General features: G+C 40.4%; 1 protein-coding gene across 5 annotated transcripts in view; it reads left to right on the top strand.

Moving 5' to 3' along the window:
- The window catches only part of LOC126388861 (glutamate receptor 3), a 170,557-nt gene that overhangs the window by 105,938 nt on the left and 48,596 nt on the right, over positions 1-16,023 (top strand). For all 5 annotated transcript variants that reach the window (XR_007569795.1, XM_050042194.1, XM_050042193.1 and 2 more), the window contains one exon: positions 9,904-10,091. Coding sequence is in view for 4 of the 5 variants with exons in the window: in XM_050042194.1 (XP_049898151.1) it covers positions 9,904-10,091 (188 nt within the window). In the remaining variant the exon portion in view is untranslated. The remainder of the gene's footprint in view (positions 1-9,903; positions 10,092-16,023) is intronic.

The raw sequence follows: 16,023 nt of genomic DNA, 5'->3' as shown, positions 1-16,023 counted from the left end.
GATGTGATACACACATGCACTGTCAGGGCAGTGTTGTGCAGAAGGAGAGGTAGAAACTCACCATTGTCATTATATGCTTTATCTACGATGGCGCTGCTCAATTTAAACATATATTTTTCCTAGCAAAGGGAAATCTTATACTTTCACTTAAACTGAAGGGTTATTGATGTTACAGAACTGTCTTGGTCCCTGTCCACTATTGTCTGTTGGAGTCTGTCACATTGCATTGTGGGTGGTGGTGTCCGGTGTTTGCATACTGTAATGTTTAACAGGAAATTGTATGCAAATCACAAACTAGAAGTTTAAGGCATTTTTAGTGAACTAAACAGCATGTTAGTAAGGAATTTCAGATGCAGTCAGTGAATTGGGAAAAATATTATAGATGAGATATAGATGTTCTGAGTATATGGGGACATTTTCTGTTCCAGCACTGAGAAAATTACAATAAAATAAAGCTCATTTGGGTATAAAAAAAGAAACAAACATTCTGTGTGCCCACAAAATCAGGCTCCCATTCATTGTCTATGGAGCAGCTCCAGACTTTGTGTTTAATGACATTACAAGTTTAAGACTTTCTTCTCTGGTTTCTGGCTTTTAGAGAGTAGCTCATGTTCACAAATATTGATTGGAACCTCCAAGGCCATGGAAATAACATATTGGAATTCTTAATTTAGGTGGTGTTCCCCTTTAACTGTGTATGATATAGTGTGTCATATAATTACAAAAAAAAAAACCATTAGGAATTTAATCTTTAAAAACATGTACCTGACCTTCAGTTAAGCACTGTGCAGTGTCTGCAGCGTTAAAGAGTTGGATTACCCCAATTGTAAAAAACAAACAAAAAAACATATTCATATTAATATTTTAGTCATATATAGCCATGAAGAAAGTTTAGATTTTTTTTTTTTTTAGATATTTTGAGATATTTGTCAGTAAGCTTTCTGCTCCCACCCCCAGTGGACGTGAATGGAATTTCTTCTGTGACNGCAGCGTTAAAGAGTTGGATTACCCCAATTGTAAAAAACAAACAAACAAACAAAAAAACATATTCATATTAATATTTTAGTCATATATAGCCATGAAGAAAGTTTAGATATTTTTTTTTTTTAGATATTTTGAGATATTTGTCAGTAAGCTTTCTGCTCCCACCCCCAGTGGACGTGAATGGAATTTCTTCTGTGACATTTTAGAGTCAGATATCTAAAAACTTGGACAAACCTAGACCAAAAAAGCAGAATATTAAAAGTTCACTATGCAGGATTGTCTTTTACTTTTTGTACACACGCTCGCCTGTGAAAATGAAAGTAAAAGCCAACAAGATTCGCTGTCATTTGGCATTTCGTCACACTATATTTGTGTTTTTTCTGCACAGTGTCTCTCAGATGCCTGCCGCTTACAGTTTGGCACCTGGTCATTACCTTTTTATAAAGCCCATAAACGTCCCAAACAAAGAAAATAAGGAGAAAATAAAAAAAATCCAGGCAGAGGACAGAGTCTCTGTAAATAAATACACCACCGCACACATCTAGTGGGCCAGAAGTGATAGTTTAAAGGGATTATATGTAGGAATCTATACGTTTTTTTAAGAAAAATCCTGCATAGTATACCTTTAATATGTTTTTTGTAGTTTGGGTGAACTTAAATGAGGAAAATTTTATATAGCAACACACAGCAACTAGGAAACCGCTTTGGTGTCTGTAAAGTTCACTTTCCGTTTTTCGAAATGTTCCATCCTAAACCCGGTATCAAGCCAAACCCCACAATTATGAGTCAGAGCCATTATCTTTGTGGTTTCAATTCAGTTGTTTCTGATGCCCTCTGAGACCCTGGACAGTGCTCAGCAGGGCGTTTCGCCCAGTCAGAGACCCTCATTTACCAGAGGATTGGCAAGTTAGAGGGCAGAGCAGCCACATTTACTGTTGGCTCAACGACCACTGCCTCTTTTTTCATGTGTGTGCTTTAGACTTTGATCCCTCAAAAATGAGTTCAGATCGAGTTTTTTTGTGCCCTTCATTTCTCACTTTCAGCTGTTAGCTGGTAGAGTAAGTTGCTTGTGGTTGCCTTTACTTATTGTGTACTGTGGTGTTGCTGATGGTGACTTATTCACTTACATTTCATTATTTGATTAGATAAGTAGATTAGATTTTGGATTGATGTGGATTAGTGTAATACCAACTATGACACAGTGTGATGATGCTGTGTAATATAAACAAGTCTTATAGCTGTGGCGCCGGAGCTGACAGCCAGTTGTGGCTAATGCTGAGCTGGATGCTTAGAGAAATTTGCAATATGGTTTCTCTGATTTGCCTAGTTAGCCTGGATCAGTTGTGAGAAATAAGGGGGGGCTGTGAAAGAGAGAGATGGAGGCCTGTGACACTCCGCACCGTACCCTAATGAGAGGCAGGGAACCAAAGGAGCTGGGCAATGAGATTAGATGCAACTCAATTCAATTACCGCTGAGCCGCCACGGGTGACGCTTCAAAACTCATCCTGTTAAGATCTGGTTCACAGACGAAGAAGAGGACTGCAGCTCTCACTCAGCCGCTGTATGCTACACTGCCACAACATCTCATTCGCAACAGCTCTGATTTATAAGCACACGGGGCGTCATTAGGCTCTGTCGGGATTTGCTAGCAGACTCTGCAATGTTCTGATATAGATTTAAAGGAAAATGCAGAAATAATTGAGTTTTCAGCCATCGCAGGCGTTTATACACTGCGCCACAAACTACAGAGTTGATTCAAGTGTGTGTTTGAGGTTAAAGAGAAATTTAATACCCCGTTTTAGCTTCAACACTCCACATATTCAAATAATGCGCTCAGACCCGAACACACACCCCCACGGCCATGCCTCCAATGTGACCCCACAACCACTGGCACTTCCACTGCCTACACTTATTTCTGCTAACATTAACTCTGCTTTCTACTCACTTTAATATAGCCTGCACTACTGAGACCATAATTATGCTGCCACGAAGATGCAGACAAAGGTCATGAGCATTATACCCCTAGTCTGTTTTAAAAAGAAACTCAAACGTCTCCAAATTACCTGCGTGCACGTTCGCCTACGTGCAGGCCAAGCATGTTTAAGCGTGTGTTTAGGTGCAATCTTCAGTCCCCTCCAGCAGACTCAGACCTCTGAGTTCACATTTGTTCACCTTTGCCCTGCATCCTGAGAGCGTTTGCCGATAGAAACACTGATGCACCGTTTTGTATGTTTATGTGCAATAATACACCTACAGACAATAAACTGCAGCGTTGCTCTCATGTATTGTTTACAGTCTGTGAGGGCGGTGGATGTTTCTTTGTGCTTCAGGAGTGAACAACGCAACGTCATCAGTTTCTCTCAGAGTTGTTTTTGATCTGCAGAGCAGCCTTACTTGGGTTTCTCTAAAAAAAAGGCAAACACATTTACAATGAATAATACAGACTGGGACAGGAATCAGTTGACAGTATGGCTTATAAATAATACCATGATCATTTTAGACTAGGCCACAATATATGATTAATATCTTGATTTTTACTTATTTTCTCTAAAATATTATGACTAATTTAACCCTTTTATGCATATCATCATACCAGTGTGATCATTCTACTGAACTAATCAAAGTTTAGATGGAGCACACAGCTTGTTAATGACATTTTAGAAGGCTTTAATTTTTGAATTAATTTTTGAATTTAATTTTGAAATGACTCATCAGAATATCCTAATATCATCCGAGTGTCAGTCTGAGATGGTGCATTCACACAGGTGAAATTTAATTTATTCTGAAATATAGTTTGCAGGCTGTAGGTTTTTTTAAATTGTCATTTATTTTATTTATTTGTTGATATTTATTAATTTCATTTATTTATTTATTTATTGACTGACTTAACAAATGAATGTCAAATTGCCCAACATGTTCACCAGAAGGTCGCTTTTATTTTAAAGTCAGTTCTGACACTCTCTGACCGTAATGCCTAGTATATACATGTACTGCAAAACAATGTAGGGGCTAGTTTAAATTTAGCTTTTAGTAGGGATGTAACGATACCAGAAACTCACGATACGATATTATCACGATAAAGAGTCCACGATATGATATATATCACGATATTTATACAAGGGGAAAAAAGATAAAATTTATTGTTAAAAATAGCTATTTTATTCAAAAATAGTGCATGTACACTGTACAGCATGTTATTTTTAACTTGGAAGCGTGTCATAAACAAATCAACACATAGCTGAACATGTGCTTTCATTTCCCCCCTATTACTGCTAGGCAGGCAGACATGAAAGTGCCATAACAAAGTCATGTCAATTAAAACTATAGTGACAGAATATGAAAATGGAAACATTCAGTATTTTTTAACCTACTCTGAACAAAAGTAGTGTAGCTACTATTACTAGAAAGTCATCTGAATGACATCAAATTATGAGGATAGAGAAGTCTTAATATTCATCAAATATACAGAACTTAGAACAATCAGACCCTGCAACAACAACAAAATTAACAAATTAGAAATAATATAAACTCAATAACACACAATCCCTCACTCACAGATACACAGAGAGACAGAGAGAGAGAGAGAGAGAGAGAGAGAGAGGTGGGTAGAGATGTGTGTAAAAGAAAACCATAATAAATAAAGCCCAGCCATTTCCCTGGAAGTCATAGAAAAACTCAAAAACACACATTCACTCAGTTTGTTCACGCCAGGTTGACAATCTTGACATCAAGGAGACCCTAACACTTTCTCAGAACAGAAGATGAGGAGAGGAAAGCTCTGGTCCTGCGCTTTCATGTGATAGGCCTATGCGTGGCATTTCTGTGCGACCCTGCATTCATGAGTAATCCATCCAAAAGTAATGTGTGTGCAGAGCTGTATGAAAGCTTTGTTATACATTATTTTAGTGTAACTTTATCATTTTTTTCGCTGTGAAAACATTGGACTACCGACAAGTCTTGTCGGAAAGCCACGATTCCGCTGTTTCACGTGATATGTGTGGCTTCTCGCTATGACAAACGGTCGCAGAAAAAATCCACAGAGAAGAACAATCAATCTCCTTACTTTTATTCGCTGTTTCCTCCGGCCACGCACGGGTCAGAGTCGGAGGCTGAGAGGCTGAGATGCACGAGTCTGCTCTCACCTGCGCGCGCAGTTGCATGCAAAGGATTATGGGGAATGTAGTCGCACAGTCATATTACCGGCTCTGTAGGAGAACGCAGCTATATAACTACCGTGGCATTCCCACGACGGTATCGAGAATTTATTTTATCGCGACACCGCGAAATTCGACATATCGTTACATGCCTAGCTTTCAGCCATGCTTGTCGTTGTTTAGCATTGCACTATGACATCATTTCATCAACAAGATGGGATATTGCTATTTTCACAATATGAATTTCTACCATGATAATTTTATTAAATCATGTTTAAAATTATACTGGTATTATCATGAACAGTATGACATGGCACACCCCTAACTGACAGTATAATAGAGTAACTGTACATATCATTTACTCACTCAAAAGAGTGGATTCAGCGTTCAGTTACTCTATACAATACATTAATATCCTATGCAGCTGTGATTATACAATCGTAAGCCCAGTGTCACTACTTATATAACCTACACACAGTTATTGGCCCACCTGTCTCAACCACATACTGCTCAATATACAATCCATTGCCTCTCTTACTCTAAATGATTACAATTTTATTGTCACACATTACAAGCAGTATGTGTAGTGAATTGCAGGGTGACATACTCCTAAGGCCATGCTAGAACACTAATGCACCATGAATAATAATGATTATGATCAAAATTAAGTAAGAATTTGAAAAATACAATTTAATTTAATGTACCCTTTACAGAGCCAGGGCTGTGTATGAACACTGATTTTTTTTTTTTTTTTTTCAGCTCATACAAAGAGACAGTTAGCTGACCCTGAGGACAATATATCTGCTGATTTTGACAGAAAGTGTATTGGTCAAGAATCACAGACTCCTCCTTTAAATTTGTGCGGTCTATAAAAATGTAAAATGCGCATATGTCCCAATCAGTCTCAGCATACTGTTCATGCAGTATCATCACATGTTCTTTTTCCTTCCTCAGTTTTACTCAGTAACTACCATGTACTGTGACTTAAGTAGAAACAACATAGATGAATGTGGGCGCCAAGCGGCACCCTGTGGGGATAAGAAATGCCAGTGCCAAAAACTGCAATTCTTTAAATGGCCCCTTGAGGCTGGCTCCCTGGGAGAGTTTATCCCCATAGACCCCCGTGTTCAAATGCCCAGCTTTACAACAGAAATAAACATGTTTGCAGCCTGGTACAAAAAAATGGTTCTCTGTGACTACTTTTCCTGTTCTTGACAGCTGCATGGGGAAAACTTTTATATAACTCACCTGTTTAAATTTTATTAAGGCTCGTAGTTACTCATAACAAAGGGACTGGCTGCTTTGAGTGACAGGCTGTCCGCAAGGCGTCACCACAGTCTGAGTCAGATCCACCCCTCACTCCTCACAGCTTCCTCTTGTCCAAATATGGTCACTCCTGACTTCAAAGATCCAAGATGGCGACAGCAAAAATGCCAAATTAAAGGCTACTAAACAGGAGCTAACAAACCAGAGTGTGACGTCACGGTGGCTATGTCCATTGTTTTAATACGGTCAATGATGAGTGCACATATTTGTATGCAGCTAATTTGTACAATTATACTATTGTTCTATGCTACACTTTTCCATGAATACAGCACATGGTGTGACTGGCATCAGCAAGCATTCCAGCATGTTAGCACTCTCCCTGTCTCGATGGCATGATTAGCTCTGAGGAGCATGATCAGCAGAAGCTATTGCTCGCTGCTGCGGCATCTGTAGAGCAGGGATTTATCACTGGTGATAAGGAAATCTTGTTGTTGTCTTCCATAATTTATGTAGTTGACTGTATTACATTTTTAGATGCAACACAGCTGTGGAGCTCCTGAAGGCGAAGAGGTGAAAGGGATTTATAGCTTTCCTCCATGTTCCAAATAAATATCAGCAGCAAAAGCATTTATGAGAGGTCTCCTGTGCTGTTTGGGAGCTTGAATCTATTGATTGGCTGAAGCTGAAACTCTGGTGCAGAAAGGGGTGACTGTCAGATGTAAATTTATGCAGGGAAGCATGCAATAACAAAATGATTTATTATTTTTCACTCGCAGGTGGAGATGAAACAGGAGCTGTCGGTCTTGTTGCTGCTGTCAGATTAAGTTGCGCTCAAAGGATTTTGTTCATGTCTGATTTTGAAGTCTACATCACTAAACATAAACTTTTCTGCTGACTGTAGAAAGAAAGAAAAAAAAACGGAGCAAAAGTAATCCATTTCTGGACAGACTATTTACCACCACCAGATTCCATCTCTTAATTTCCATACAAATGTAAAACTAGGCAGGCATGGAATCTTCTGTGAATCTTAAATGAATCCAATTGTTCCAACACAGTTCAGGGTTTGCTGGAGGCGGGAGGAGATGAGCGCCGCACAAATCAGCAATTTCAAAATAAAAGCCCTCTGTGATTCTAATCTGATTGACAGGACTTCGTTCGCAGACGAGTTAGCATAATTCGTGTTTTTCTTGCACCTCAGACCTCGGAAATGAAAATTGGAAATGCCCGTTTTATTTAGACAGAACACTGCAGATACTCTAAATATATGGAGCCGTAATCCTCGGAGCGTTCCCCTGTGGGCATTTGTGTTTTCTTTTGCCATTTAAAGTCTTCAGAGACATGCTATTGTGTCTTTCAAGCAGCACAGGAATCAGTAATTGCACTGATACTCGCGGCCCTGAAACAAATACCCACCATATCATCTTAACCCATGTGCATTGCACGTCGTTCTCCCGACGTGATTACCGCGTGATATGTGGTTGATTGGCATCTTTGCCTTTACCAGCCGAATTCTCGGCAGTTTCCAAACCAACAGAGACCATTTTGACCCAGTTAATCTGCATGACATCTCTTAATGTGAGAAGCTTTTATTGCTGGGAAGACTGCCATGCTATCCAGCTGGCTTGTGGTTGGTGAGGTTCTGAGCATATGCCTGAGGAAAATGAATAATGCATCCATGTTATTCAAACCTTCATTCTGTAACTTTTGCTTTAGGTAGGGGAGATGTGAGGAGGTATGCTACATGAGAGACTGCTGCTGCCGTGCCTCATGTAAAAATGATGATACTTCAGAAAAGCCTCAGATGTTTTCCCTTCACTTTTATATTTCTTTTCCTGAAGAAATTGTGGCTTTTGTCCAGGTAAAAATAAAAACTGCATAAGACAATTTGATGCCTTAAGACTGCTTCATATTGTCCCGTGCTGTTTCACGTCAGATGTACAAGTGTTGCCATTTTAAACCGACTCTGTGACCCAGAAACCTCCAAGAGACATCACGGGAGCCTTTACATGCCCTCAACATATAATCTGAGCTCACTGTTGTGCTACAAGTTACATTCGTAAACTATAGGCTGATCTCCTTGGAGATGTGACCCGATAACCCGACGTTGCCAGATAACCTTGAGGTCGGGCAGGCTGATGTCTCCAGGCAGTGTGCCATTTCTCCACTGGACAGATGACACACTGTGCGACGGTCTCCGCTGCTCGCTGTGCCGCTCGCCAAAAGATCATCTGGTGGGGATGTGCTGCAGAGGCGGCGGCACACCAGGAGTGCAGTCTCAGAGCATTTACGAGTCGGGGAAAAAAGGGCTGCTTGACCATTCAGATGGAATGGGGAAGAAGGGAAATGCAAAAAGCAGAGAAATGAAGAGAGTCACAAAGTGGTTTTCTTGTTATAGCTGTTGTTGTGTCTTTGGTCTCTGCGCTGGCTTTGTTGGCTGTCTGCAGCCGGTTCATAGAGATAAGGTTGTGCGGAGAAATGGCTCACAGTAGAGAAAAAAATATATGACAAATGTTGATTTTGCATGCTGCTTTTTAGAGTGTCAGACAATTTGCATAATACCCAATCACGTGCAGTGATATTAATCGTCATATAAGATCTACATATGTCCAAATGTGCCGCAAAATTTGCTGTTACTGCAAGTTTTTCCTCCCTTTCTGTATCAGTTATCCACATGAAATGAACAGAGAGAGATGGAAAAGAAGCTTATTGTACATACAGTTTGCAATTGCATTGTCCACGGCTTAATGAAATACCAGCAGTGTGCTTGATTTTCATTAATAACCTTCATGTTCATTCTCGCCCGTTGTACACTGGAGAAGAGTTAAGCCATTTTTATTTCAGTGCGTGCTACGTGCAATCTACCCCTCCAGAAATAGGACTACATTATTCATTTTGTGGTATGTGATTTGACCATAGTGTTTCTGAGCGCTCTGTTAAATGAAAATATTTCACGTGTGAATTAATCATTAGAAGGGCTCATTCTCCATTCTTCTGGTAGCATAATGATCTCTTTCTACCACTGGCCTGGATGAATCTTTCATCGTCTTTATCTTTAAATGAGTTGGCACAATCCTCCAAGGAGACACGGGCCGCGATGTGTTTCACCACACTGTCAAAGTTAACATGTGGCTGAGCTAAGTGCCATAATTTAATTGATGCCAAGCGCAATAACATCACCCGCTGATCTTTTAATAATATGGAGATACGATTCCTGTCCTTTCACTTCATTAGGATATTGCCTCCTCAATATGCAAATTTAAATTCACAATTGCTACCACACTTGCACACAAAGTCTAGACGCTCGATAATATTTTAGGGGGCCTGCAGACTTCTGAATGCTATTTTAGATTGTAATGAGATGGCCTTTAACCTTTGGATCCAAGCAAAAAACCTCTCTAGAATAAATTAGCCACTCGTTTTTTTTCACAACTGTTACTGTGTGCCAGTCTATTCTGTGTGTAATCCTCTGGGTCATTCTTTCTCTTTCTCTCCGTCTAGGTTTTTCTATACTGCAGGCCATCATGGAGGCAGCTGTGGCGAACAACTGGCAGGTGACCGCTCGCTCTGTTAGTGGCACAACAGATGCAGCAGAGTTCAAGCGCATCATTGAGGAGATGGACAGGAGGCAGGAAAAGCGCTTTGTGATTGACTGCGAGGTCGACAGGATCAACACAATATTAGAACAGGTGAGCCTCGTACTCGCTGCACACGTGGTAAAGCCTGCGGATTATATAACCAAACACCTACGTTGTGCATCGAGCCCTTTGGTTGCCACCTGCTTTAGTCACATAAATAGCAGGCAAATTAAATGTACAGAAAAACAAATATTAAAGGGGCCACGCAACCCACTATATTGTACATATCAGTTTAGTAGCTGTGGTGATCTTGAGGTGGACTGGGAATCATATTAATAACAACATCTTAATATGAGGAGTGTGAAAGAGATAGCTGCTTACAAACAAGGAGGATCTAACAAAAGATGCTATTGAGTTGCATTATAGAAAATGTAGGATGCACATTTGTGGAGCTTGATCCATAACTACCTTTTAAAGATGCTCTAATCAGTGTTTTTCGAAAACTAATTGACCAAATGACTATGAAAGGTGTCTCTCATAGTGACAGACCCACAGAGAAATATCATCTAACTCTGCAGTTTCCCTCAGTTCTGTGGTTTTAAGGCCCACCGCTTTTTGGTTCACTCTCGCCGCTCTCATTAAGCGGGATTTATACTCGTGCGTCAGCTCTATGCAGAGCCTACACCGTACCCTAAGCATATGGCATTCATACTTGTGCGGTAGTGTCTGTGTCATTCTGCAGTTGCACCTCTAAAGTTGGCGTTGAGGTTTCTGTGAAGTGCTGTGAAGTTATCTGATTAAAACACACCCAAAACACACATTAAACATGGCTTAATAGCGACAGTTTCAAACACAAGCACACAAATCCACTTCACTATAACTCACAGCATTCACAGAGAAAGCACCTGTCTTTTGCTGGACACATTTTCCCCACAAATACAACATGCTAATGTTTTTAGCACAAGCCTATGGCATTTTATATTGTTTAAATTAGCCTAGCGGCTATCAGACTTTTTCTCTTCTCATATAAAACCAGGGACAGCAGCAACATTTAACAAAGGTAATGTTACAAAATTCGGCTTCATTACAACTCAAAAGATTCACAGACAAAACAACTGTCTTATACAAACCATGTTTGCTAACAAAAATAACATGCTAACGTTACTAGCACAAGCTTATGGCATTTTACTTTGTATAGATTAGCCGAGCAAGGAGCGGAGATTTCCTCTGCTCATATGAAGCCAGGATAAATCACACACAAGACTTAAAATGCTATTTTCTTGGGGCTTTATTGTCTTCACAATGTATTGCTTCTGTGAATTTAAAGTAAATAAAAGCTTTGTTTCCACTGAGGGAAATGGTTTCAGCTTACAAAAACAGATTTCTGGGAAGGTGCAAGTCAGGCGACGACATAGGCTGTATGTCGACGCAAAGTACAGATGTTAATCTTTTATTTTACGTCAGTTAAACTGATACAGAGATGCTATATGGATGCAATACATCGCAGTGCACAACGGGGGCCACAAGAGGTCAGTTTCTAATGGTGGAACAGGCAGTTGAGCTGAGAGAGATGGCTGAGAGTGGTCGGGATAACGTTACAGGAATAATAAAAAGCAACTGCAGAGAGAGACAACAGAGAGAAACAGCATGTAGACCGGGCATGTTTTAACATCTAACAATCTAACCATTACGGTTGTTTTTGACAAGACCAGGTGTTGTAATTTTTTGGAATAATAGGAAGACAAACCAAGATGAGTTTTATTTTGTGCCCGTGGGATTTGAATGAAGTGTGTTTTACGTTGAGTTAACAAGGTAATTAAGCTAGTCTTAGCTCAGTTAAGGAGAAAAACGTGATTTCAGAGGGTGTACAGTTGTATTTTTCTGCATAATAAGGATAACAGGTGTAAGAATAATATCTTTCTTAGTCTCTGTAAGTTTATTATGTTTATTTATTAGAATGAAAAAGCTAAGAGAGCTTGTGGAACTCAGCAAACTCACTGCTCAAACACATCTCCCAGCTGAGTACGGCTGAGATATTTATACTGTATAAGGTGAAATGTCAGAAATATAGGAAAAAAATAGATGCCACCCAAGCCTAATTAAACTCTGGCTGACTGAAACATGACTCCAAATAAATGCTAATGTTGCACCCTTCCATCCCACTTCTGCGTATACGTTTTCCCCCAAGTGGCAGTCCATGCATGTTTAAGTTTTTCTCACGTGGGTCCCCTGACTGTATGGAAGTGCTGGAGTAGCTGTTTAATTTGGGGAGTCGTTCAGTCCATAATTCAGTGTTTAAGAATGCACTAAAATCTTCTGCACATTTTTGTACAACTGCTTCTTTTGTTTGCGTTTTTACAAGTAGCTGCTACCTCATTTTGTTGAGTTTGTAAAACCTCATTAAGGCTTAACAGCGTGTTAGGTTGATTGGGAGGCGCAGCAGTACTCCTACCTGTTTGAGGAGCTCAGTCTGGCGTCATTTGGTTGCTAAGTTTGAGGCCCAGCTTGTTTGAAAATCAGTGTGTGTTGAGGCTGCCCGACAGCCCGAGGTTGAGAGGTCCAAACGTGAGCAGCCATTTGGAGACACCGCTGGATGATGCATCCTTTTTAATCCTCTTCTAACAACCCCGAACCCCTCCTTTCCTCTCTCACGTCCATTGCCTGAGGAGGAAATGAAAGGTCCACCAGTCCTTGTAGTAGGGGAAACACAATTACCATGAATAGATGAGTGGCTATTATGCCATGCATCTCTTCTGTGCGGCTGCCCCGCTCCACCCTACACTCCTCTGCTAGCTGCTGCCTGCTTATAAGGCAATCAGCTCCCGAATTGGATTCTGCTCGTTAACATTCATTTAGATATTGGCTTCTCTCTGCCTCACAATATCCCCTCAACGAGTGTTAGTTTCACTTGTTTTTTATGAATCTAATTTGATCCCAGAGTCATAGTTTAAAGCAGAATGGCTTTTAGTATTAATTTGCTGTGTCTAATTTAATTCTTGCGCTGCAAATTTCCTCCCTTTACTATTCAGGGACTATGCTGAAATCTATTTCCTTTTTGTGTTAAGAATATGCATCAGCTTTTAAGAAAAGCTTAGAATATTCATTTCAAATCACATGTGAGGCATATTAATGGTTGCGTCTTTAATTGCTTTTTTCCCTCTCTTGCAAACAATAATAAGGATGCAGGACAATAATCTGTTTGATATTCTCCTGTTTCTGTCTTTTTCTCCCACTAATAAATTATTTCTGTTTCTTCTAGAGGGAGCTCTTTCCCTTCCTTTACCTCCAGAATTCTTTCTTTCTGAACTTTGTGTTAGCACAGAAGGGGAAATAAAGCTTGTACAACGGCTAACCTTCAAAGCAGCAGTGCAGCAGTGTGCTCAATTTTGCCCCTTGTTTCAGTGACAGCCTCAGTGTGGGATTTTTTTTTTTGAGCTAATTGAAATAATCTGGCAACCTCTGCCAATATGGATGAGTCATAGGCATTCAGGGAAGCTGCTGGACTTCACTCTGCAACCGCCCCCCATTGGGCCATACCATTATACGTCGAAACAGGAATGGACTGTCTCCCATGAGGGCATTCACACCAAAAATGGCACCCACTGTCAGCTATTGTGGAAACCCGCTGTTTCTGCCTGCTGCTGTCGTTCTATTAACCAATGATTGTAGACAGATAGAGTTTCATCTCTGGAGGACAGGAGTGAGAGTTTGAACAGAACCTGTGCGCCGAGGCCAGTGTCTGTGTGTCGCAGTGTCGACGTGTCGCCTCAATCCGTCAAGGTCACTGCTGTTGAGAGAGGATCATGAGGCAGGACAGATTCAGCCAGCTGATTGCTGGGGGAAATGGGAATCAGCTCAGTGGCTTAGTTTTATGATTTCAGCCGGAGTAATCCCACCACAGAATGAATGTCTTTATACCAGGCAATGAAGTTCATGGAGTGTGGAGCTATCTTGAATAGGCAAGTGTCGAGCTTCCACAATTTGCCACACAAAGAAAACCCTCAGTGCTGCTCTTCATTAGCACCATGTTTGATCCAGTGGCTGCTAATGCCTTGGTCCTGCTGGGCCTTTGTTGCTCTACGACAGTAGTTCACTGCCCTCTTAGAGTTCTTCAACATTTCAGTGATGTTCCTAAATATTCAAAGGGACATCCAGTAAAAGTTTATTTACTCAAGTGCTGTACTTGGGTACAGTTTGCTTTTTAGGGCAGTTTCATATGAGGTGCATAAATTTGTACCATGCCTGAGTGTGAACGTCCCCCTTCTGTACTCCCCCGCCAGTCGGCTTTCACATTAGTTATGTTATTTCACCTGAGTACACTTGCGTCATCATCTACGTCAATTTTTGTTGCTGTACTACAGTATCGAAAAGACAAACACTGGTTCCCTGGGGACCATCATCAGCAGGGACCGGCGGAACAGAAAGCTCAAGTCTTGCTCCTAGTTGGAGGAGGAGCTGCTGCTTTCAGGCGTGTAGCTCTCCAATTCCCACCAGGAGCTTTGACTGCAGGTCAAAAGCAGCAGTAAAGGCGGATCTGTTTCAGTATTCAGGCCTCAGTATTCAATATGTAATGCATCATAGTCACTTTAAAACTGCTTGTGGTTGGGTGAATGAGCAGTCCACTCCCGTGTTTTGGTACAGTTGTTGCTCACACTTGATGCGTACAGTACTGGAGTACACATGAACCATACTCGAGACCATCTTTTCAAGTGGATTTTGGAGTTAAGTATACTCAGATCTGGTCTCTGTTGTGAAAGCCCCCTTATTCACCAACAGTTTTTTTGTATATTAAAAAATTACATTCAAAACATGAACAATAAAACAAACAAAAATCAAATATAGTTATATAAAGCAGTTACATTTAGCTCCACCACAATGAGTTATGACATTAAACTGCTGCTTACTTTTTAAAGCCACAGGGAATTTGGCTTAAATAGTAAAAATGCATATTTGAAGTCAAAGTGCAGTGTCTGAATAAGCATCCACAAAAATTGGACTAAAAAAAATATTCATGATTATTAGAAAATCCTAGTTCCAAAACAGCTAATTTGCTCTTGAGACCATTTTTCAACACTGTGTAGGCGTGGCAGATCAAGTTCTGATTGACATCTCCTTCATATGTCAGCTACATATAACGTATAGCTTTACTTCATTTATGGTAAGCAACATTATCAATATCCATGTTTGGGACATTAGGGAGATGTGATGTCTTGAGAGGAAGGGGTTGAAATGCAGGAAGAGAGACTCCAGCTTCAAGATGTAGCTGTTTAGGCAAATGTACTGAACTGGTCTTGGGAGAAATGAGCTCTGTATTTGTAGGAGCTTTTCAGGATGACTCCAACATGGCTCACCAAAAACGTGGTCCACTGCTGCAGTTGGAAAATAAAAGAATGACGTGATGTCTTCACCGGTGGATTAGCACCCAGGAACAGCACAAACAAGCATGATGGGGCAAAGAGCAGAGACAGGGAGAGGAAGAGAGAACGGATTTTGGTTTTCAGTGGCTTTAATGCAGGTAATTGTAAGACTTTAGGCCTGTTCTGCCAACTTTCTTTATTTTAAAGTATTAAATAAAAGTTGTTGTTTTTTTTTTGTTTTGTTTTTTTTACAAAGTAGTACTTTTATGTAAGTAAAAGATCTGAGTACTTCCTCTCCCACTGGATGTATTCCAACTAGAGGTTCAATCAACAATTATTTTCATGATTTCTCTGCCAATTATTTTTGGCATAAATTAACAAAATATCTGTCACAAGTTTGAAGAGCCCCAGGTATTGTCTCCAGTCCCAAACCCAAAGATACTCATTTTAGAATGACATTAAACACACATATGCAGCAAATCCTCTCATTTAAAGGCCCTCAAAGTGTATTTTCTCAATCAGCTTCTTATTGTGAGTGATGGCGCCTTACATAATCACACTCCCTGCCAGTGTTGGTAACAGTTTTGGCTCTTTTACAAGTGAGAGGTCTGTATTTGTGAGTTTTTGTCTGCTTTGAAGTGGATTGGGCTCGTCTGGGAACAGATGAAGTCAGGTATTTCCGTGCA

The sequence above is a fragment of the Epinephelus moara genome, chromosome 4 (genome assembly GCF_006386435.1).
Source record: "Epinephelus moara isolate mb chromosome 4, YSFRI_EMoa_1.0, whole genome shotgun sequence".
NCBI lineage: Eukaryota > Metazoa > Chordata > Actinopteri > Perciformes > Serranidae > Epinephelus > Epinephelus moara.
Note: the sequence above shows the minus strand (reverse complement) of the source record. Positions and strands in the feature narration are given on the sequence as shown.